We start from the raw sequence: 23,683 nt of genomic DNA on the forward strand, positions 1-23,683 counted from the left end.
AAGCCTGCAGCAAGAAAAACCAGCTTCAGAGAGGGGGATTCTGGTAGAAAACAGAACAGGGTCCCCAGAAAGTGAGGACAAGCCCTAGCTACAGAAATTTATTTGGGATATAATGAATTCAATGCCACTTCTCCAAATAGTGCTATGAATGGTGGTGACAGACTTACTGAGACAAGGTGAACAAAATGAAGACAAGCTTATCGTTTATGATTGCAGCAAGAATCAATTTTACTACATTAACAGATTTATAATCCAAGCACACATACACAGGCATATATAAATACTACTGAATTATGCATATGCTCCCCCCATCAAGAGCTACTGCATCATTTCCAGATCTGAAAGTTCATGGTTTCTAAGGAAGGAAGCATGAAGAGCTGAGGGCATGCTGCCAGAAAGGAATCACTAAAAATATCTTAAACAGAGTTAGATGTATGTAGCTGAAAGTACTATTGGAGGAAGGTGGGGCAACTTAATTTTGATTATGATAGGGCATGTCACAAAATTATGATTTTTACTATAAAACGTAGTGTATTGCATGCAAAAATGAAAACTGTGAAAGGTGCTTTTTGTAAATTCTGGTCAGGAAATTATCTCTATAAAGAACTTAAGAATGAGCTACAGTTGAAGAACAAAAACATATTGCAGTTTTTCAGGCCTAAGGAAATCCCTACTGAGACTGGATTCATATTCACAATTTAAACCAAAACAGTCCTCATGGATACTATGAACTAGAAAATGAACTCTTAAGCACTGATAATCTATGAAATCCAGTTACTCAGGCCACAGTCCCGCTTAGAAGGCAAATCATGCTCTGACATGTAAAGGTCACAAAAGGAAATGGTCAGAAGAGTGATAAATTCCAAAGTATTCCAAAGACTCGAGTACATACTGGGATAACCCAGCAGGCAGATCTGACCAGCTGGCTCCAGGACACATCAGGTGAAGCTAAAACTGCTCATTAAGAACTAAAATGTTCCTACTACAAAAAACTTGTAAAATAGACAAAAACTTCTCAGCTTCTGTAAGAAAGATGCCATCTCCAACATATTACACTGTTCTAAAAGGCAAGAGGATGAAAGGATTCTTTGAATGTGGAATGGCAAAGGAAAAAAATAATCAACTAGTGCCTGACACAGCAAGTTAACCATGGGCAAGTGCATCAGATCCAGCATGCTTGCAACCCCCCAAAAATGCAAAGTAACAATAGCATCAGGGTTTGTAGGATCAAGACTGCAAGATAAACATTATGATAACAGCAATAAGATAAAACTGTGTCCCAGATGCTCTGGGAAACACATTCCAAATAACTGGAAAGGTTACAGAACTGCAAGTGCATGAAATGTCCTTAAACTTACAGAGGTCAAGGCACTTAAGAGCTTGTGCAGGAAAGTCACAGCTGAAATGAAAGGAATGGCTTTGATATGGGCATAGAGATAACCTTGTGCAAGTTCAAGAGCTTGCTTCAGTTTAAAAAATGCAGTAAAAGGAACAGCAGAGTCCCCTGATCTTGTTATCAGCTTAGGGAAGGGCTGTCATTAATGAAGGGTCCCTACTGAAGCAGACCAGTCTAGTGGTCCTTAAGACCTAAAAGAGAGAGATATATTAAAAGGGATATATTAAACTTACATAGACATTGGAAAGTAACAAGTCACTTCTTCATGTAGCTCCAGGTGAGGGAAGATTTATTACAAAATGTCACACACAATGACTACAGAAGAACAATTCCACTTGAAAAAAACCCAACAAACCAAACAATCAACAAAAACTCCAGCCCACAAAACACTGGAGAGACAAAAAAAAAAAAAAAAAAAGCCATTACTGCCCATTAGTATACTGCCATCCTCACTTTCCCTCTAGGGCCTGTGGAAACTGCAGAAGCAAAGACAACACTGGTGTTCAGTGCTGTTCTGACTTCAAGGCGTCCTCTGCTCCAAAATCAGACTGCAGGTAAACCAGGCCTCACCAAAGAGGCAAATTCATTGCCATGGGAGCAACATTTCAAATTCACACAGCAGCCTCACTTTTCCAGTTCTTCCACCAATGTCACTCAAACCAAGAGACCCTTCCCCCACCTCCCTCCCACTCCCCATGGAACTTAGATCCAGCAAGACCACGTCTGCCAAATCCATGGCAGGCAGCAGAAAGGCATTTACCACTCTAATCCAGGAAAATGACCTAACAACCAAAAAAGCATCAAAACTCAACTGAACACCACAAAACCAAACTTCTCACGTTCAGAAACACGTGTTTATTTTATAACAATGCTGCATTTTCAAGGCTGCTCTGACTAGGATTTCCCTTGAGAAGGATCTCAGAGACTGAGTGGAAGTTCAAGGACTGCCCTGAACAGTGCACCACTGCTGGCCACTCTGAAGCTGGCACTGAGCAAGCCTGGGGGAGCAGTGCACTGGAGAGCACCTTCTTCTCAGTGCTTTAAAGGATCACTCAGTGCAACAGCATTTCAAAGAAGCAGATGTGTAGTTAAAGGCACCTTAATGCCCACACAGTGCCTATAATCAACATGGGCATTACACTGCTATGAACAGTGAAGCAAAGAAATTTCTGAGCTAGAGAAAAGGAAGAAAAGATTGGCAAAAAGAAATGTCAATGTTCACAGTCATTTTTTGTGTACCTGGAACCCAAAAAATGTTGGTCTTTCCCCCTATTTTTCAGAACATTCTTACATCAGAAGCAAAATTCAGTTTCTAAAGCCAGCATTTTTAACAGAATTTCACAGAAGGATTGAAACAGAGCCCTACAAAAAATAAAAACCTCACTGCAGACTCCACCAAATGGAGGTTATTGACTCTGTAACAGAGTAAAAACCACAAGAATAAAGGGCTATTTCTTAAGTCATTATCTTACAATCACCATGAACTCATCAAAAAGCATATTTTAAGCTAAGTCATGCAAATATTCTCAGTGTTTTTCTTGGCCCATTTTTTTTTCCTTTTAGCTCTTACAATAATTCTGCTGAATAGTTCTTATAAAATGTTCCTTGCCTGGGTTGTTCACCAATTTCACAAGTTCACCAATTCCATAAGCTTGCATGCTCAGGCCTCTCTCCTTCTTCAAATGTTTTGGGGATTTTCTTTTTTTACGTATTTTGAAGTGACAGGAGTCAATCCTCTCCTTCTTTGGGTTTCATAAGCAAGAGTAAAAATCACTGAACACTAAACAGACTTGAACACCAAATATTCTCTTCAGATCTTATTCTGATAGTGATGAACAACAAAAACACTTTTTCATTAAAAACTTTATGCAATTAATGCATAAAGTTAAAAAAACTTAATGCAATCAATAAAATTCCAAATTAATAAAAACTTATTATTTTTTGTGCACCCTACAGAATGAGTAAGGTCCATTCACCTCATTTTAGCCACCCCTAAATAAATAATTTAGAATAAAGCTGGTTATATTTGTATCTTTTGTTCTACAAGAGGTAAGGATCAGCCATTCATCCCATCTCAGGATCCCATGTGAAGACAGCCCTTAGGAAAAGCCAGGGAAGTCTCTGGAAGAGCTCCTCTCTGCCCACGCTGGCTCAGGTGGCTTTGCCAGAAGATGACAAAATAAGTACTAAATGTCAAAGGGGGCAGGAGAATACAGACAGCCCCTCTTGCATTTCCCCTCTGGAGGGTGTCTTTTGGGTGAAAGAGAGCCACATTTCCCAAGAAGAACAGACAATCACTACTGCAGAACACTTGAGGCAGAGGACAAAGGAAACTGCCAGTCATTTCACATAAGCTGCTGTGACAAACCTGTAAACTGGAATTGAAAAAGGCAAGTGAAGCAGCCAGGAAAATACAAGCCATTAGCTTGGTGCACATAGGCTTGCAAGAAATGGAAAAGCTGAATAAAAAGCCCAAGATGGAAGGAGGCTTGCATCATGAAAACACCACTGTCTTTTTATGGCTAAGGTAAATTACCTTTTCCCAGAGAAAAGCAATGCAGTAGATTTAGTCCACCCTGGAGAATCAATTAATAAATTACTGTGCAAGAAAGCTCTGGTTCAGGTGCAGCAGATCAGTTTTAATATAGGGCTGTAGAAGCACCCACACTGAAAGGGCCATGAAGGGAAAGGGGAGACTGGAAGGTGATCACAATAGCAATCCTGGGACCAGGAAACAAACACACACATTAGTAACTCGATAAATTCATTCATACTGGCACATAAGATGTTAAAACATGCTGCCAAAATGTAACTGAAGGCTGTGAAGGTTTTAAAGAAAATCACTGAACACAAACCCGAGCACTCCAAAAAAAGTCTAAAAGCAAAATGTCTTTGGCCCACTGCAGACTTGAGGGAGTTAAAATACTTCATATCTTTGTCTCCACCCTTTCCTTTTTTCTTTTTTTTTTTTTACAAGATCTGTAGACATCAAAGTAACTAAAGAATTTATGTTTTTACACTTATATGTATATCATTAGACTTCAGCATTAAAGCAGAGCTGCAGACCAAATTTACAATACAAACCTTTTACTCTCCCAACAGATATATGCCATAATATAAATTGCTGACTTAAATTTAACTGCTGCAGACTCTGGCAGGCAATAAAATAACAGAGAAGACTGGTATTTAAAAGTGCAGAACAAGATCACCCTTCCAGTTCTGAAGAAGAAATACCTTAGGATTTTATAAACAGAGCATCTAAAAGTTTCATTCTGCTTTGATACAACAGTACACAAACCCTACCAAAATGCAACAATCTGCGTATTTCAATCTAACAAACAGTGCCAGACATGAGGAGTGACAGAGGCACCAGGAGGGAAGTTTTCACAGCCTCAACCACACCAAACACAGCCTCAAGCTCGACTACCTCACCCTTGTAGAGTCAAACAGGGCTAAAGCCACTGCCTCCCCAGAACACAGCCCATGGCTGACCGTCTTCTCCAGGGTCCCCCAGGTTCCACACAGACTTGGGCCACGAGGCTCAGTGCTGACTTACAGCCACCTGCCCTGGGGCCTTGGAATGCTCTGCAGCTCCTCCCTACCCACACAGCTGCTCCCCAGAAACTGGGAGCAGGGGACAGGGAAGGGCCCGGTCACAGCCTGGGGTCACAGCCCAGGGTCACAGCGGCGTGGAACCAGCACAGCCAGCACAGTGCTCCCCCCTCCCAGCAGGAGCTGGGGAGCATCCCTGCACCCCCAGAGCACAGCCTCAAGGCCTGGCTATCAGGAGGAACTCTGCACAGGCCCTGGCAGTGCAGCCACAGAGTCGGTGCAGAAAGACCAAGACCATCAGGTGCCTCTGTAACTACGTCCAGCACGAGCTCACCCACCCTGTCCCACAGTCTCCTGCCTCTAAACTGAGCCTGGAGAGGAGCCTTCTCTGCCCCAATCCGTGGCCCTGGCACATGCCCAGGCAGTGACCTGCACAAAGCAGCTGCTGGGTAACACAGCTGGGTGTGACCCCATAGCCACAGTGTCCTAAGGCATGCCATGCACACACAGAGGGCAAACCAAGGGATGTCAGGGCTGCAAAGACAACTTCAGCTCTGGCATTATTTAACTTCTAAAAGCTCAGCTCCACACCACAGATGGGGCTTTTACACAGCCTTGTTGTTAGTCTTAGGGTTTTCCTTCTTGTTCCGGGAAGAGGTAAACAGAGGAACAGGATAAATATGCCTGAGAAAGAGGACCCTCCATTGCATGGTGCTGTAGAAAGGCACTTGGCTGCCCACAGCTCATATGGACACCAGACTACACCTGAGCTGAGAAATTAACTCCAGTTTTTAATATTCATTTTGTGGCAGTATCAAGATACTACTGTTGAACAGCTCACTTTATCTTAAATATGTCTGATGTCTTCCAGCTGAAGAGACAGATATGGCGATTTTTGCTCTTTCCTGGCATACTGCAATGCAGAGAATTAAGTATCTTTCTTTTCTTATACATTACCTCATCATATATTCTACAATTTAACCTTGATCTTTGTTTTAACAAACAGAAAATATATCTGCTCCTCTTTATGCACATTTTCTACCTTCTGTTACCTCCAATTTGCATCTTTCCTATTTCTTCTCCCATTCACTCTTCCATTTTTATTTTTAGTTCTCTGCTATTTCCATGTATGCCCTTTGTCTTTAATTTTTCTTTCACTAGTGCTGTACTCTACCTACAGTAATTTCTCATGAGTAACACTTTACACTTTACCTCTTCCTTAGGCATAAAGGATACTCTTCACTACCCAAGGTTATTGTGGAAGTTAACTGAGGAGTTTATGGCAGCATAAATACAGAGTTCTCTCCTGGTGAACTTTCCCCTTGCAATCATCTGGACCTGAAAGACCCAGCTGGGATAGAATGGTTTAGGTTACACCTGTGGGCCGCAACCTACCTGCACTTTACCTGTCAGCTGAGAAAGTTAAATAAAACAAAACCAAGCAGCCCTCTCACAGTTCAACATCTGTTCACTGCAGATCACATAAATACAATGAAAATTAAAAGTATGTGTGTCTTTTTTGCACTCCTACTGAACAACATAAAGACAGCAAGTTCTTTGAAGTACTGCAAAGTCATTTGAGATGTGACCATGCTTGATGTCCCTTGAAAGAAGCAAACATTCCAACCACAACCAGTTTTATGCCTCCCTGTCTTCTGCAGACAGACAGGTTCAGGTATATTATATATATTACTATCAAAGCAAGGCAACAGAACAGAAATCAGTGTCAACTCCCAATGCCTTTAAACACTATCAGTTTCAAGAAAAACAGGCTCAGCTTTTACATGAGAATCTAAACTATGCTTTTCTATGCTGCTTCCCTCTCTGTATTCGTCACAGTGCTTCCAGAAATCATGAAGAAAGGAGTGCAATGGTGAAAATTTTTCAATTTTCCCATCAAAATATCAGAAAACAAGATAAAAACAGGCAAGCCTATTTCAAACTCTTCCCATTGTTCTCTTTTGCCACTTCACTGCAATGTCAGTTTACTCCTGTTCACATGAGGACAGTTCTGCCCTGGACATATTTGAACTTACTAAGAAAGAGCTCAAACAAAATTCCTGCCTTTTCTTGTGGTAAAATGTCAGTTAAATGTAAGGTACTCGACATTTGTTTAGTTTGAAAGAGCAAGGAATTAGATCTCTGAGTTCAGGAAGCCAAATCCTGTATTCTAGGGATGTACAGACTTGTCAGAAAACCTCTTAGGAGCAGTTTAACTGCCCACTGTGAGACTTGCAACCATTTAAAACATGGAAGTACTGGGAATGCCATAGATTTTATTTTTTTAATTAAGTACACATTATGAAAAGCCAGAGATTCATTTATAGAAAACACAGGAACCATTTATAGAATAATGCAGTTAGACCCCCTGTGGCCAGTACAGGCATTTTCCAATATAGGATGCCCTCTTTTTTAATATTATGGAAATGGAAAGAAGACTGCTAAACATTTTAGAAAGTTCCAAATTTGTTTTACAAAACTGAAGACTTTTTGGGACATCTGATTACTGCTTTTACAAAACTGAAGACTTTTTGGGACATCTGATTACTGCTTTTACAAAACTGAAGACTTTTTGGGACATCTGATTAGTGCTTAACAGTCTTTAAAGTGGAAGTACACACAAATCATGCACCTCCTTCTCTGAGTTTGCCTTTCATCTGCTTCAAGCAGGCATGGTGAGGCCAGTGCAGCGAAGTGGGAAGCTGCTGCCTCATTAGTTGCAAGTCTCCAAACAATGTTACATGCGTCAAGGACGCCAGTAATGGGGGTTCCATAACTCAAGAAAGCTTACGGAGATCATGTAATTCAAACAAATCGTTAAAAATTAGTCTTGGACCGCATGGTCTCGTCCTAACTCAACAGCTGGCTAAAGGGAGAGACCTGGGGGGGAACCAGGGGCGCAGCACCCGTGCATGACCGCAGCGACCCGCGGGATTCCCGCCGAAGGCAGCGCACCAGGGAAAGGGGACAGGCGATGGAAGCTCCGCACTCGGCCTTACCAGCCCCGGAGAGCTGCTGCACGTGCCCCAGGACCCCCCGGGTGTAGGCTCCCGGCTCGTAGTTGTCCATCTCCCCCGCCACGACGTGCGCCAGGCGGGCGGCGCGGCCGCGGATGGCGCCCGCGGCGCGGTCCAGGCCCTCGGCGTCCTGCTCCCGCAGTGCCACGATGCAGCGGTTCACGTCCTCCAGGATGTGGCTCTCTGCAAGCACAAGGACACTGCTTTAGCACTCACACCGCTCACACGGCTCAGCGGGCTGCAAAACTTACAGTGGCAAACCTGCACTGAGCTGCCTCAACATTCTCCTACCATTTACTGATTCCTAGAATTCAAAGGCACTGTAATACTCTCCTTAAGCAACAGCAACAATAAAATACTGAGTCAGAAAGTGCTATAAAAACATGAAAACCACAAAACCTTAGATTAAATATTTGCAAAATAAAGAAAAATTATTAAAGCTGCTACTTTATTGCTGAAACCTTCTTAAGCCACTGTGACAACATCTTCCGTAATGAGATGAGTCTCCAATGACAAACAACTGCCCAACAACTAAACTAACTTCTTTTACATTGATGCCTTAGGATGCTCATGCTCTAACTCTGAAGGAAATTATCACCCTTCTATCTTTCTAGATATACATTTTTCAACTGGCAATTTGTACTTACCACACCATTCTTTGATACTTGAGCATGTAGAAATGGGGAAAAAAACATCAGCAGGAAGGACAAAGACAAAGGAAAAAATATTGATACTACAGACTGGTCTTAAACCAAAGAATTAACAAGCACGAGTAAGGATTCAAATCAAGCTAGAAGACAATAATGTCAAGAACTGCAAAGAGAACAGTTATGTGGTACATTAATATTTCCATCTATACAACCGATATTGAAGGACATACTCCTTTTTTTTCCAAGCAAAGTAATGCAAATATAAAATTAAGCTTACAGTACAAAGGTAGTATCATAAAATATGTCTTTAAAACATAATATATTTACTCCTTTAAAGCTTAAATGCCTCCTAAAAACTTTCCCATTAGTGCTGGTATTGAATTTCCTTTCCTACACAGATCTGCAATCTGCTTTGTCTCACAAGAGACTGTACAAGAACATTAGAAGCACATTTTGTGAAGGCAATAGATCTGTTCCATCTTCAGAAGCATCAGTGAAACTTCCCTTGCACTAAGAAGTGAATTAATTCAGAGCTTACAAGTTTCTTGTCAATTCACATGACTGCCATTTTGTACATGAGTACTGAATTACGTTTTATGTTATCCAATAAATTAGACAATCACAGTAACTTGGACAGACAAAACACACCATTAGGTAATCCTTAACTACTAACTGGGTCTGGCATGACTACCTTGGGATTGTGCCTATGCAAAAACCTATGAATTCCAGCTCAGTTTCTGAAATGGCTGCATCACAGAATGTCTCTGTAAACACAGAGCGTCCTTATCCTTTTCAGATCCATGTCACCACCTCCACAGAGCACAGAAAAAGAGTTTAGCAATGCTGCCTTTGTCAGCACTGTGTTCAGCATGTGCAGATTTGGTAGCTGCACCCACGGACTGACAGCTCCATGCAAAGAGAGCACTCAGAGCACTGGCAGCTACCTCAGCTCCTCCAGTGTCAAACACAACACATCCAGCTGGACAGAAGGGGCCAAATGAGCAGGTGCAGAAAGATGTCCCAGGCTCCAACCTGTGATGTACAGGTTATACCTCACCTTTCCTTTTCCAGGCATCTCTTCCTATGTGCTTCCATGGGGGGAGGCTTCCAAACAAACCTGTCTATGTGCACAACGCTGGAGACAGAGGTCTGACACACACAGAACGCAGGAGAAATGACTAAAAAAGCCACAGTTCCATCCAAAAGGAAGCAGTAAGGGCCACCCTTGTATTAGTTTGAATACTGCCCATGTGTTAGCACAGACAACGACAGAATGGATAGTACAACCACCACTTTAAGGGTCTTGCTGTGAAGAATACACTGCTTTTTACTGTCCAGCAAAGACAGCAGTTAAAGGGCTTAATCCTGTGTAAACAGAAAGGCAGGGCTCTTCCAGGATCTACCAATGGAAGATCACAGTTACCTGGCTATTTCATACGATATGACTCTCAGGGGCATTAAAAAAATAAAACTGCCCATGGTCTCACAGCCATACTGTAAGAATGGAACACATGGTGAGAAGTTTCAGTTTCCCAACCTTTCTAAGGGATGGCACAAACAACACTTTTATGGAACAGCAAACTTGAGAGCAGATGCTCAAGAGAAATGGAACTAGACCTGTATGTATAGCAAGACTCCTTTTAAGTCATTTTAGAATTGAATATAAATTAGACTGTGATGTATCTGCTCTCAGATACTGTGTTTAAGGACAACAAAGAGGGATACAGATTTTATTAATTTTGTCTTGTCCATCCACCTTGTACTAGAAAAGCAGTGCAAGGTTTCCTTGCTCCATGGGTCCATGGCCACACATCAGGGTCCCAGGGAGTGTGCCTGGCTCCATCCATGTGTGCACCCCCCAGTGCCAAGGCCTTGGCAGCACAGCCCATGTACACACAGCAACTGCACCCACAGAAACCACAAGTCAGCTTCTCCCCAGCACGGGCACTGCCCAGCAGCACGTGCTCAATAACCACAGCCTCCCACCACGTTCTGAAGCTCTTCCCAGGTGAGCTACTTCACAATCAGTAAAACTTCACTTAACTTCATTTTCCCAAGGCTCAAGTAAGATGATACATCTGCCTTAGGAGATCTAATAGAAAAGGAACACCACTGATCACAGTCCAGCTAAGATTGTTTCAACCTCTATCTTTCTTACTTCCTCCTCCTATAACAAATGCATTAGGTCAGCTTTTGATTTTCAGCCAAGCTTTCAGCTTACTTTGCCCAAAGCAGAAAAGGAAGATTAGGATGATGGACCATCTCAGGATGATGGACCATCTCTTTGCCATGAGTCAGTGTCTAGCAGGAGAGTTAATTGTAACAGTGGATTGATAGATGTTTAAGGAAATTGTCAGATTGCCATGGCTGCCACAGCAATTATCATGAGCAAGTGCACTGCACCTTCTGATTTCCCGCTGGGATTTTGGTGTTAGTCAAAAATGGCCAAAAATCATATCTCAGCTGAGCTAACCAATGGCTAATAAAGCTGTCTGACAAAGCCATGACTCAGACTGTCTCTGGGACAAAATCAATAGCTCTCCCTCTGCATGTCATCCAAGAAAAAGACAGCTGATGCCCTTCCACTCCACTTGGCACTGATAAGGCCTCAGTTGAAGCACTTCAATTCAAGTTTCTCTGCTCAGCTAAAAAAAAAATAAAATTGTGAGTTAAATGGAGACATTATGAAAAAAAAAAAGAAAAATAATTACTAGAAATTTTTAAAATTTAGTACATGAAGCAGCATTATAAAACTCAATTTGGTCCCCTGAAGACAAGACAGAAAATACAACATTCCTTTTCTGCAAGACCTAAACCATAAAATTAGAAATCTATGCAGTGATAGTCTAGCCAAAAAATTATTTCTATCTTTTCCCATCTGTTGACATGATAAAATGGGAAGCACAGAAACTTTGCACAAAAAGTCAGCTTCCTTTCAGATAACTCCTATTCCCCAGGCATGGTACCTTAGAGTGCTCATCAGAAAAGAATTCCAAGTTTTCCAATAAAGGCACTATCTAGTACACCAAAAGACACACTCCCACAGACTCATAATGCTTTGATGAACTCCAGAAAGATATCTGACATCAAATAAATGGTAAGAACATCCATACTTAGATTTAGCAAGTCTTAGGGCCAAAGTTAAGAGAACTTCAGCAATTAAGTGGAAAGTGCAAGTCCCAGTCCCAGTATACAATTCCCTGTTAGCACCTTTCTTGTATTCAGACGGAAAAAAAACCCCAAAAACCCCAAAACAAAAACAAAACAAAACACCCAAACAAAACAAAAAAACCCCACCCAAGTTAATCTAATTCCCACCTTTTTGCTATCTACTGAAGTTCAGATAATGCTCAAGGCTAAATTTCCATCAGCAATCTTATGAAATAGACTTTCTTGGCACTTGCAGCTCTTTTATAAAATACCTATATTCTACAAGCAAGACAGTGTCTTAGTCACCACTCAGAAATAAAATCACTGGTAATCACTTAATGTCCAAAGTTCCTGGCAATTTCAAGAGAAGAATTTTTAAATTAATAGAAAAGTACAGAAAAATAATTACTTAGAACAAGGAAAACACATAGCCTTTCTTCTCTAATTGTATTAGCTAAACATTCTTCATCTGCTAAATCTAAGGAACTAAATGATAATTTCTAGTATTTTTTGTTGATAATCCATCTGACAGCTCTGTCATTCTGTCTCAGACCAAGGGTGGCACTGACAGGCAGGGCTCTCAATTATCTGGGATTTAGCCAAGTGCACTCACACTTCCAAAATGCTCCTGTTTTAGACACACAGAGCCCTACCATAAGAAGGGCTGAAGTGTCAATTCTCTGGCTTAAAAGACAAGGAGCATCCAGAAAGCTACAGGCTAAAGCTTCACCTCAGTGCCTGCAAAAATTATGGCACAAGACCTCAAGGAAAACATTTCCAGGCACCAGAGGGACAAGAAGATTATCAGGGAGACACAGTACTACTACTGGGGCCAATCAAGCATGGACAAACTGACTGCTTTCAGTGATGAAGGACTGGCCCTGTGGATGGGGGCAGCACTCTGGTTACCCCTGACTTGAAGGACACTTGTGCCAGTGTCCCCAGCCTCCCCCCAGGGCAATGAGGGTGGCAGTACCTGGCAGGTGAACGGCCCTGCAGGCTCACTGAGGAGCAGCTGCTCCTCAGGAAGGGGCATGAGGAGGTGGGAGCATTTAAAGCCAGACCCAGAACACACCCTGAGCAGCTCTGGAGGTGCCAGGGACCAGGCAGTCTGGCTGGCTCATACTCCAGAGGACAGGCTGACACCCAGAGCAACCCTGACAAGCTGGACAGATGCATCAACAGGCACTTGCTCAGCAGGAAAGCAAAGGAAACTTGGGACTTAATATAAGGGAAAAAAAATAGTTTCTCCATTAGGAGCATGGGGAAACACTTGAACAAATCACCTGTGAAGATCAGAAATCAACTGATGCAGACAAGTGGGCACAAATGCTGCTGTTTCTAGGTGCTAGAGAAAATGAATTTATGATTCCCTTTGTGGCAGACTTTTTCAGCACTATTTAACTCTCTGCAAGGGGAATTGTGATGCCAAGAAAGATCAATCACACACATGAGAAGGCTCCTGAGTTAACATGCACACCTCATGTTAATGGGACAGATTTTCCTGAAGGAGTATGTCTACAAAATTTCCCAGAGTGCTCCAGGTAACAGTAGGCTAACTTGGAAAAAAGGTAAAATCTCAGAGTATCCAGCACACCATGGGACATAAGACAGAAATATGGTCTCTAAGAGTGAGCTGGAAGCTGCAAGCCCAAAGCCAGAAGACAACAGAAGAAAAAGGATGGAAGATGACTGAGGAGAGAAAAGAGGGAATAGCATAAAGGTACCCCCCAGGCAATGTTCTTCAGGATCTATCATTATCTGTGCAAGTCCCTCCAGATTATTTTTCAGGGAAAAGAGACACAATACTTCATGTTTTTAGAAACTTCAACCTGCAGTCTGAAACACTGGCTTCACTTCTGTTCCCAGAAAATACTAACTAAAGTGTGTATTTCTTCCAAATTTTACCTTGGGGTGAACAAAGCATTGATTGACTTGGCAGCTTCTCCTTAGGTTCACTTTCATTCACAAACGCATGAATGAATCTAAAATTCATTCAGTATCTAAACTCATGAATGCTAAAAAAAAAAAAGCACAAAAAAACTCCCAGAAAAACCCCATCAACAAAACAAGCCAACCTACACAGTAAAACCAAACCCACCCAAAATTCTCTGCCACATCGCCACCAAAACAGAAGTATAAAAATATGTCTTAAATAAGTATCTACTAATTACAGAGTTGGCAGCCAAAAATTATCAGTTTAACTAGCTGATAAATGTTTCAGATTACAGAAAATTTCTCTCCCTCATGAGTGAGAATCTTACAGTAATATTAATCCTCTCCAGAGTTTAATGTCTGTCCCTCATTTCTTTTAACACTACTACAATAAGATTTGACTTGAGATGCTAACTGCTTTTGCTTCATTCCTTGCCCTCCCTTTTGTGGGCACAAAATTCAGCCTCCAGACAGGTTTCTGGATTGTCAGCTTCCCCATTCAGCATCCAGATGTATTCCAGGACCTTGAGGAAATGAAGGAAGCACCAGCTTAGACGCTCAGCATGTTTCAGTGTCTCTCCTCTCCCAAAGCTTTACACAAGCCAAGCTCAGAGAGCTCTGCAAACAGGGAAGTTCCCTGCAGAAGCACACAGGCCAACCTGGACCTAGGTAAGGATCTGGAGAGAGCACAGGCAGACAAGAAGCAGATCAGAAGCATGAACACTGGGATAGGACAGAGATAAAAGGAAGCCAGAAAAAGTGAAAATGTCAACATATCCAGCTGGGCAGGGGTCACTTCTTCATGCCCAGACTTCAGCTGTCCCCTGGGCACTTCACCCGAGAAACATGCAGGGGTGACACGAGCTCAGGGAGCTTGGCCCCAGCCCCTTCACTTGGCCCAGTCCTCTTAAACACACCCTCCTTGTGCCAGCTGAAGACATCACTGATTTCAGGACAACCCACCTCATCCTCCACATACACATGCAAAGGTCTGCAAGGAACTGGGCCTCACAGGTGCCCATTTCTCTTCTCTGGCTACAATCACCTAAGAACCTTAGCTCAGTTTTTATTCTAAACTTACACGAGATGGTTCATGCTTCCCCTCAACAACTATACACAGGCAACATAGAATTTTTAATGTATTAATACTCTGTAACATGCTGCTGGCTCTGTAGGACCAGAAGGGGAAAAAAGGAATTGGAAATGGACAGGAAAAGAGGAGACAATGGAGAGTGAATAAAATAGAATATTCTTGTTTAATCCTTAGAAATCACTCTAACCAAAAACTGTGTTTACAATATGCCCTCCTGCTCCTTTTCAGCTGCTACTAAATTCCAGAATGAACATAGCAAATTTTACCAGACTAGCCATATCTCAGCTGTGAACCTAGGCAATTGTAATGCTGATAACCCAGGAAATCACGATCTTAATAACAACTCTCTCGTAGAAGAGCATTCTCTTCACCAAAGTAGCTATAACCAAAACCAATTCATTTCTTCCAAGAGAGTAATTTACCTTCTTAACAAATGCATCCACTTCAACTTCTTGAAGTACAATGGAATAAACTCCTTCAACCTTAATTTGACCACATTAACCCCTGATAATAATGAGCAGAATGCCATTGGGCCAACATGAGGCAGCAAACCTTCTTCTAGGAGAACTGGACTAGGAACCTTTGTTCTGTCTCAACTACAGCAGAGAGACTGATACTCCAATGTGCAGTTATTTACATTAGAATTCTCATGCTACATGTGCCACCTGGTCTAGCTGATGGTTTCCCTGCCCTAGGCAGGGGTCTGGGACTAGATGGATTTCAAGGTCCCTTCCAGCCCAGACCACTCAAAGATTCTACAATCTCCTAAAGCTGCTCACAAATGTGGGGACTGACAAATAGTCCCCATTCCCTGTTTCATAGGAAGTCCTACTTCAACTAAGCTGCTTTATACACCCAGCTTTGCTAAACTGCTGCAAGAAGTAGCTAATACTGTATTAGGTGTAAATATTTCCTTTCAAGTGCTTCCAGGTAGATCTATGAGGTAATCAGCATACATCCTTCTCCTCTGACAATGCTTTTGAGGTATTTAAATTTTAGTGAAGGCAGAATACTAGAACAACATTGCCACATAACCTTAATTCTGCAGTAACAGGTTAATTGTCTCTGGCTTTTCACTTCTGCAGTGGGAGGCTGGCAAATGAGCAGCAACAGTCAAAATGAAGCTGCTGAGGACTGAGGTGGGAAAGATGGGGAACCACTGCAAGGATAATGGGATTCACCAGAATAAAGAACTCAGAGAGGTTGCTCTTGGTCTGAATACAATACAGCCCCAGCTGTGAGCAGGAGGAAGGACTAGACCTGCATATCCCTTCCAACACAGTGGTTTTAGGATTCTGTGGCAGAGAGGAAGAACAGTAAGAAGTGCCAGCCAAAGAGAGCAGGGGCACACCAGACTGCCCAAATGACTGGAACACGCCTCTTCCACATCAGCAAGGCCTTTTACAGACTCTGACATGCAATTGTTCAGTACATTTGCCACTGACTGGCAGCTTTAACTTAGACTTTTCTTTTGTTATCTTGGACGTAATAATTACTTTTCACTCTTCATTTTAGCTACTGGATAATGGAGAATTATCTGCCTTACAGAATTCTGTCACATTTTTCCTTAGTATGTGCCAGCCAGCTCAAAAAATACACAGGATAACCATTTTCTTTATACTCAGTCTGGGTCTGTTCCCTTCATTTCCAACACACTGCACTGCCAGAGCATTCATTATCCTCCTCAGAACATTCCCTCTCAAAAAATACAGGAGACAATTTCCCCTTCTGTCACTTTTATAAACCTCAGGTAAAAATTCTGGGAGGCTTCTTTTTGCAGGAGATGAACTACAGAACGGGAGAGACTTTTCCTGGCAATTTGCTCCTTTGTTTCTTTGTTGCCATTAGTTTTGCAGCACCCTGCTGGAACTGTCTGCAGGAGAAATCTGAACTACTGGAGAGCATTCTCCTTCAGCATCTAAGCAGAGGACTGTCCCACAAAAAATGCTCCACCAGCCCTGGCTTGGTCTTTTGTGCCTCACCTGCCTGCCCAGTTTCAATGCAGAGTTACCTACAAACCCAATTAAGTTGGGTTTCTAAAGCAGATAGAAGCTACAAAAAAAAAAAAAAAAAGTTGTATTCTCAGTGCTATGAAAGCTGAGATTCAATTTTCCATATCATTTGCTCTGCCAAAAGAGAAGAGCTGAAATCTGCACTTTTATTGCCCTAGGTGAAATATGAGCTGGCCCTAAACAGGGCATAAATAAATTTGTTTTCTGCCCTTCTGTGACTGGGAAATGGAAAATTTATTTTGCTTTCTAAATTCTGCATTCGGATTCCAAATCTAGCTAAAATATTGCCTAACTTCATGAAAATATCTCCTAAAAACTCAGAAAGGCCTCGATAAATCATAAATCTTTAGGTCTAAAATGGCAAAAGCAATGATCTCTGAGTGAAGGATTATCTGAAGGAATTACACTGAGACTTACCTCATTGGAAAGAAAAAGTCTTTGGAGCAAGGAAATAACTAGCCAGATTAGAGGGAAATAGTTCACAGCACCTATTTTACAAATCAATGCATAGCTGATAACCCAGTTCATCATTTCACAGCACATGCTACAGAATGAAGAGCTGGCAATCTTCCTAGTTTGGACCAAACAACATAAGAAGAAATTTGCAATTACTAGAGACTATTCAATGTCTGTCTTTGCATCAGCTGGAAGGTTTGGACAATTTGTTACCTTCAGAAGATTTCATTTCCTCGGGTGGGGAGAGGGGAGAATGAACAGACGTGATAATACATCATCTATTTCCTTCTGCAAGATCAGGGGTGTAAAATTGGAGAGCTCTGTGTTACCTGTTTCACAGTGTGTGCAACAAAGCAGATATTCTGTTAAATGGTGCCTTTTTCATTGGTCTGTAAAATATTGGTAAAAGATATCAGCCATCTGCCACTCTTAGATAATTGCTCAGGTGAAAATTCTGACTTTATGATAGTCTCTTGTTACAGCTTGGTACCTGCTAGAGTAAGCAGATGATCAACACCTATAAATACTTTTTGATACAACAATCAGGGCACAGAGGGGCAAGTGTTAACAGAGAGAAAACATTTTACTGACAAGAGGCAACTGGGGTAGGAAACTCCCAAGTCTCCCTTACAAAAATGGTGACTTTTAAGCTGTGGCAAACTTGTCAATTTTCCTGGTGGATACTCCTCTGCAAATTGCATTGTTTGCTGTTGAGAAGTCACCTCTACTTGCAGAGAAAAGCTGCCTCTTCATTAGATCAGTTTTCCTACTGAAGTCTAAGCTGGTACCATTTTTGCTCTTGGTGGAGGACAGGTGCTGCTGGTTTGTTTCCATCTTGTCTGGGTTTCAGAGGACCTAAGTCTGGGAGGTGTGTTTTAAGTTTTATTACACTGCTATCCACCAAATTTCTGGGACCAAATCTGAGCTATCTGCTAAACTTACAGGCAACAGAAGTCAGGGCATAAGTCCCACTTGGTGCACCCACACACTCAATTAGCCCTCTCTTTGATTTCACATTTGTTTTTTTTTCTCCCCCAGGTGCAAAGTGGGGAGCAAACAAGCTTTGCAGCAAATAAGCACGTGTCCTATCCAGCTGCTGGAGGTTCCACAGGTAGGCTGCCTTTGGATTATCAAGAAAACCTCATTTGTATCCTACTGCTTGATAACAGGTTCACAAGAGGGGGCTCAGCTTTTGTTCATCTTGTGCACATATGCAAATCTGTTTTCTCATGTTTCATTTTGAAAGAACAGACAGACTGGACATGCTGCTTCCAGTAATAAAGCACACTCCAGTTTCAGAACTACAACACAACTGGAACCTGCTCTCCCAGATAAGGATTTTGTGTCTTATTCTGCAAACAGAGTCCCACATTCTGCACCACAGCAGAACTGTCACCTTAAACTCTTAACACCATTGACAAAATCTTCCCTTACCATTTGGTTGTGCTTTTTTTCATACCAGTTCTTGGGAATACTTGTGTATGTTTCCAGTAGGCCTCATTACAAGAAGGAGGCAAATCAATTCCTGCAAAGCTGCACAAAACCATTAAAAGCTACTGCCACAGCTGCAGCTGGAAAGCCATTAGCAAGCAGCCTGTTGGGAAATAAACACACAAAAAATTAATCCACATCTTCATCAAACCCATGCATCTTAGACCATGCTTCAAAGGCTGCCAAATCCCAACTCATCCAAATCCCATACAAAGTGAATTCCAAATGCATCAGCCTTCCAAACTTTTGAGGAAGACACCAGTAGTTTGCAAAGCTTGTGATAAGGAATGAACCCCACAGCTAACAAAGTCTCAGCTACAACTTACTGAAATTCAGTAAGACCAGAGCAGGAATTCAATATGAAATTTCAGCTTCTGAATGAAAACCTCAAGTCATCAAAATGCCAAGTCCAGTGTTGAACTGCATGACCCTGGTCCTTAGTCCTGCCTACCTGCTCAGTGACTTCATGCATCCCATCCACTCTTGCCCCTCTACAGCTCTCCAAAAGTTCACCTCTAAAATGCTCCCATAACCTCACTAACAAGTGCAGAAAATCTTGATTTAGAAAATACTAATTTTGAGTAGCAGATTTTCATGGGACAAGGCTTGCCAGAATGGTTCCCAAAATGAGCCTGTGACACATGGTCAGATCCAGGGGCAGGACATGACACACCTAACCAAGCAGTCCCTAAGAACACACCCACTACCACACAAGTGTAACACACTGTAATGTTTGCCCTTGAGTCTAGGCCAGGAGTGCAGCAAGAGCAATCTGCATTTAAATCAGTGTATCAGGACTGTAAGCTACTTCTGAGGCAAGGATATGGAACATGGATATTGAAGGGAGACAGGAGACAATGCAAAATTTTCAATTAAAACAAAATGGCTACCATGACATCAACAAATCTCCAGGAAGAAGACATTCCTCTGAAGAAAACTGAAAATGACTCCAACGAGGCATTGTGACATGCAGCATTTCAAGTTCTATTTATCTTAATAACAGAGTAAGAAAAGTAGGTAACTGTGGTGGTAACTTGTGAGGTGGCTAGGAGGAATCAGGGCAATCAGAAAGCTGTATGAAGGATTTCTGCTGGCAAACTGGTATTAACCACTGTACAAAAGAGAACACAGAGACAGGAATGCTGCATAGTGAAGAGTCCAAGCAGCCCCCTAGAGCAGGAAGCTGTGCATCACAAACTGGAGGCACCAGTGCAGAGTGAGATAAGCACTGCTGCTGGTAACTGTACACTGGATTTCTGAAAGGCTTCCAACTGCTATTCCCAGAGAGCTCTGAAACGGCACAGGATAAATGACAGATTTACTGGTGTTACTTCTTACACAAGACAAAAGAAGGGGCAGAAACAAGCAGACAGTCTTCCCAACTCTGTAAGCCAGCATGTCCACAGGGATTGGCTCTGAAATAGTGTAATTCAATGCTTTCAAAAGCAATATAAAAGGAGAGTACTGAAGTAATGAAGGAGGGAATTTTTCTTGTCTTTTCTCATTCCAGGCAAAGCAGACAACAAAGAACTGAAGATGGTATCACAGCACCAAGTGATCAGTGAATTAAGCAAACCAGTTCAATGTCAATGAACTCCAATGTGTAGTGAAAAAAAAAAACAAGCCTATACAAAATACTGACCTGTAAATTAGTTACTACAGTTGAGCCTAGAAATTTTTGAAGTCAATTAAAAAAACTCTAGAAGCAGGCTAGCTCAACAGTAATTAAAGGCAAATAATGCTGTGATTTCCCAAAGAATACCTGATAGTAAAGATATATCCTAAGATGCTGCAAATAGTTCTTGTCCTTATTTCCATTTAAAAAAATCCATTTTAGCAAGCAACACAACTAAACCTCCCACTCCTCCACAAGATACATCCCTACACTGTTGAAATGACAACTATTATAATGTTACAGAAGAAAAAGAGTTTAAAAGAAAGAGCAGGGGAAAGTAGAGGATATTCCCAGTGAAGGCAAAGCATTATGATGGTTTTGACAGAATTTCCAGGTGGGTCATTAAAGGCTAAGAGCTGCACCAGCAAAAACAAACTTTGCATGCTCAGTGACACACAGATCCAGCTCTCAGTATTGATAAAAAAGGGAAAAAAAACCAAGGCCATTTTCTTACAAGCAAGGTGAGAACAACAAAGAGGGAGCTTGACCATTTTAAGTTTGGCAAACTCATATTTATCCTGAAGCACACTGCAGTCAGGCTGAACAAACCTGATATACAAGTTACTGAACCCCCCAGTTTCATTTATCTTCCTACTGGAACTGTAATTAAGTGCATACATCTCTACTTAGACTCTTTTGTTTATTTTCCTACAAAAAGCAAAGCATGGTATTTTGCCAGTGCAGGCAACCAGAAGGCCAGCATGACAACACTGAATTTAATCCTAAGTCTCTGAATAGAATCTTGTTGGTTTAGGTTTTTTCCCCATGATCTCCATAGCTATGCTAAGGGTGAACTGGTAATTGGCAATTTTTGTGATGTATTCATCTGTAAACATGCTACATGGACTGGAAAAGTGGGAATAAACTGAACCAGAACTTTAAACCATTGATGGAAAACAAATTATATCAAGAGAGAAAAGCAAGACAAATCTGAATCATTCCCTTACTCCCTGCCCAAGTATTTACAGTGTATTTTGCAGTCTGAGTGACTACAACTGTCCACAGTGATGTGAAACAGAGCCCGGTCAAAATCCAAAACTTAACGCTATTAATACTTCCACGCTGAGACCTGGCCTTTCCATACACAGAAGTGCTACTCACCAAGTGGTGGATTTTAACATAATAAAAGATGTAGCAATGTCACAAAGTTAAAAGGGTGATCTTGGCTCTACAAACAAGCCCTGCTAGGGAGCCCCTGAGATGCAAATGACTGCATTATTACATTATCTAATCTGATTAGCCCTGATTACATCCAACACTTTCTATCTGACTCAAGCAGAACTGTGCATTTTGACAAAAAACAAGTGACCAGTAAAGCACATAAAGCTGTGCCTGCAGAAGTGCAAACTGCAGTAACCTCAGCCTACCACTTTCCATAATGCAGGCTGAGTGTAGCTGTTCAGCATGATGAACACTAACATGCATTCCTGAATCACTGAATAAAACCACAACACAATAAAGTGCATCAAAAGAAAAAAAAAAAAGGCAGAGATGTCATACACTGTTTGCAAGTGGCCACCCTAAATTAGCAGACAAAGCATTAAAGTTTTACAGCCTTACCCACACGTACTGGGGTTTTGCAGAAGGCTTTTTCAGTTGGCTTTAATGAGAAAAGGAGGGAGGAAGGACACTAGAAGTTTTAGAATATAAACTTCAAAGGAAAGAAGTCAGAAGATTGTGGGGTGGGAGAGGAAGGAAATGAGACATTTTCAATGGAAATGCACACGACTAAAGAACCAAGCAAATTTAGGAATAAAATTAAGAGAAATCACTTGTAAAATGGTTTCTAAACTTCCAAATGCTACAACACTGGATACAACCTGTCAGAACTTTTAACTTGAACTTCAGCAGTTGGTTTTAAATAAATTTCTAAGCATATCTTAAACTTCCAGTGGAATATGAGAAGCATTAGTAGGGATGGACAGGCTTTTCCAGAGCAGCTACCACTTCAGTTTGGACACAGGTTGCTGATGTGTGACCATCAGTGGGAGCCATCACAGATCCTGAAAGAAGCAGAACCACTGGTTAGCAGACACAATGAACAGAGAAGAATATGTTAACCACCTCTGCTGCTCTGCACCCTCCTCTCTCAAACCATCAGAAATTAAGTAAAATTAAGCTATTTTTAGCTTGAAGTTTGCTGGTATTGTTGCTAACAAGAAAAAGAGGGTTCTATACTAAAACCCCAGATCTTTCTCCTCCCTTCAACTGTAACAAAAAGATATTAACACCCCCTTCATATCTTGGCCTGTTTCCATCCTGCCTGCCTGCCTCCTATGGCAACTACAAATTATTCTTTCAGATTACCTGAGGTTCTGGGGAAAAAAAACCCCAGCACTGGGTAGACTATGACAGAATCATGGATAAATGAGTATGATGCCATTAACAAGACAGGCAGCATCAAGAAAGTTATTTCTTAAGAATACCTTTATACAGAAATGTGACACTGACTAATGAAGAACAGCTCAACAGCAGAGGAACTACCACAGGGCAGAGATAAGGAAGGCTGTGTGATATTCAGAGAACATTATAAAACCTGGAAGAATACTTGCATGTAATTGCATTTAGGGATGTGAAAAGGCAGAGGAACTAAACAGACATGAGGAGTTTTTTTTAAAAATGACTGATGCAAAGTAATTTCGAAGAAATAGAGGAAAGGTCTGCCCCTATTGCACAAAATTGGATAATGCTATAGATCTGCTACATATTTGAAAAAACCTAGCTACCAACAGGAAATACATCAGACCAGAAAGGGAGAATGAATAACAATATATATCAGTCTAATCTCAGCAGGTGTTTTCGGTATTTATGAGAGAATGACTGCATCATCCAGAACAAGCAGACACACTCTCCCAAAATAAGCTTCCCTGTCCACTGAGTACCAAAGAAGAACAAGGGAGACTAAGCTTAGGAAACCTATTCAGCTGGAGATGGAGGAAGAAATGCTCATCAGACTTGGTAAAAAAAAAAAAATCACCTATTTAACAACTACTTTTCTTCAAAAAGTTATGATTTGTAACAAACACTGGCTTGATACTAATGCAGAGACAATGATATGAAAAGCCTGCAACTGTGTAATTTAAGGTCTCTTAAGGATAAAGTGTGGTAAGACTGACAATGCTCAGTGCAATCAATGGTACCTGAGCCCAGGAGAACACGAGAGAAGAACTGCACAACCTCCACTCAGCTGTTTTATGCCATCAGTCACAAACAGACATTAATAGAAAGGTTATAAAGAACACCAACAATATACACA

At 41.5% G+C, this 23,683-nt stretch overlaps 1 protein-coding gene across 2 annotated transcripts in view; it reads right to left on the bottom strand.

Moving 5' to 3' along the window:
• Positions 1-23,683, bottom strand: part of CTNNA3 (catenin alpha 3) — a 411,569-nt gene that overhangs the window by 86,607 nt on the left and 301,279 nt on the right. For both annotated transcript variants that reach the window (XM_059850814.1, XM_059850815.1), the window contains one exon: positions 7,948-8,148. In XM_059850814.1, coding sequence (XP_059706797.1) covers positions 7,948-8,148 — 201 coding nt within the window. The remainder of the gene's footprint in view (positions 1-7,947; positions 8,149-23,683) is intronic.

The sequence above is a fragment of the Haemorhous mexicanus genome, chromosome 7 (genome assembly GCF_027477595.1).
Source record: "Haemorhous mexicanus isolate bHaeMex1 chromosome 7, bHaeMex1.pri, whole genome shotgun sequence".
Classification (NCBI taxonomy): Eukaryota; Metazoa; Chordata; class Aves; order Passeriformes; family Fringillidae; genus Haemorhous; species Haemorhous mexicanus.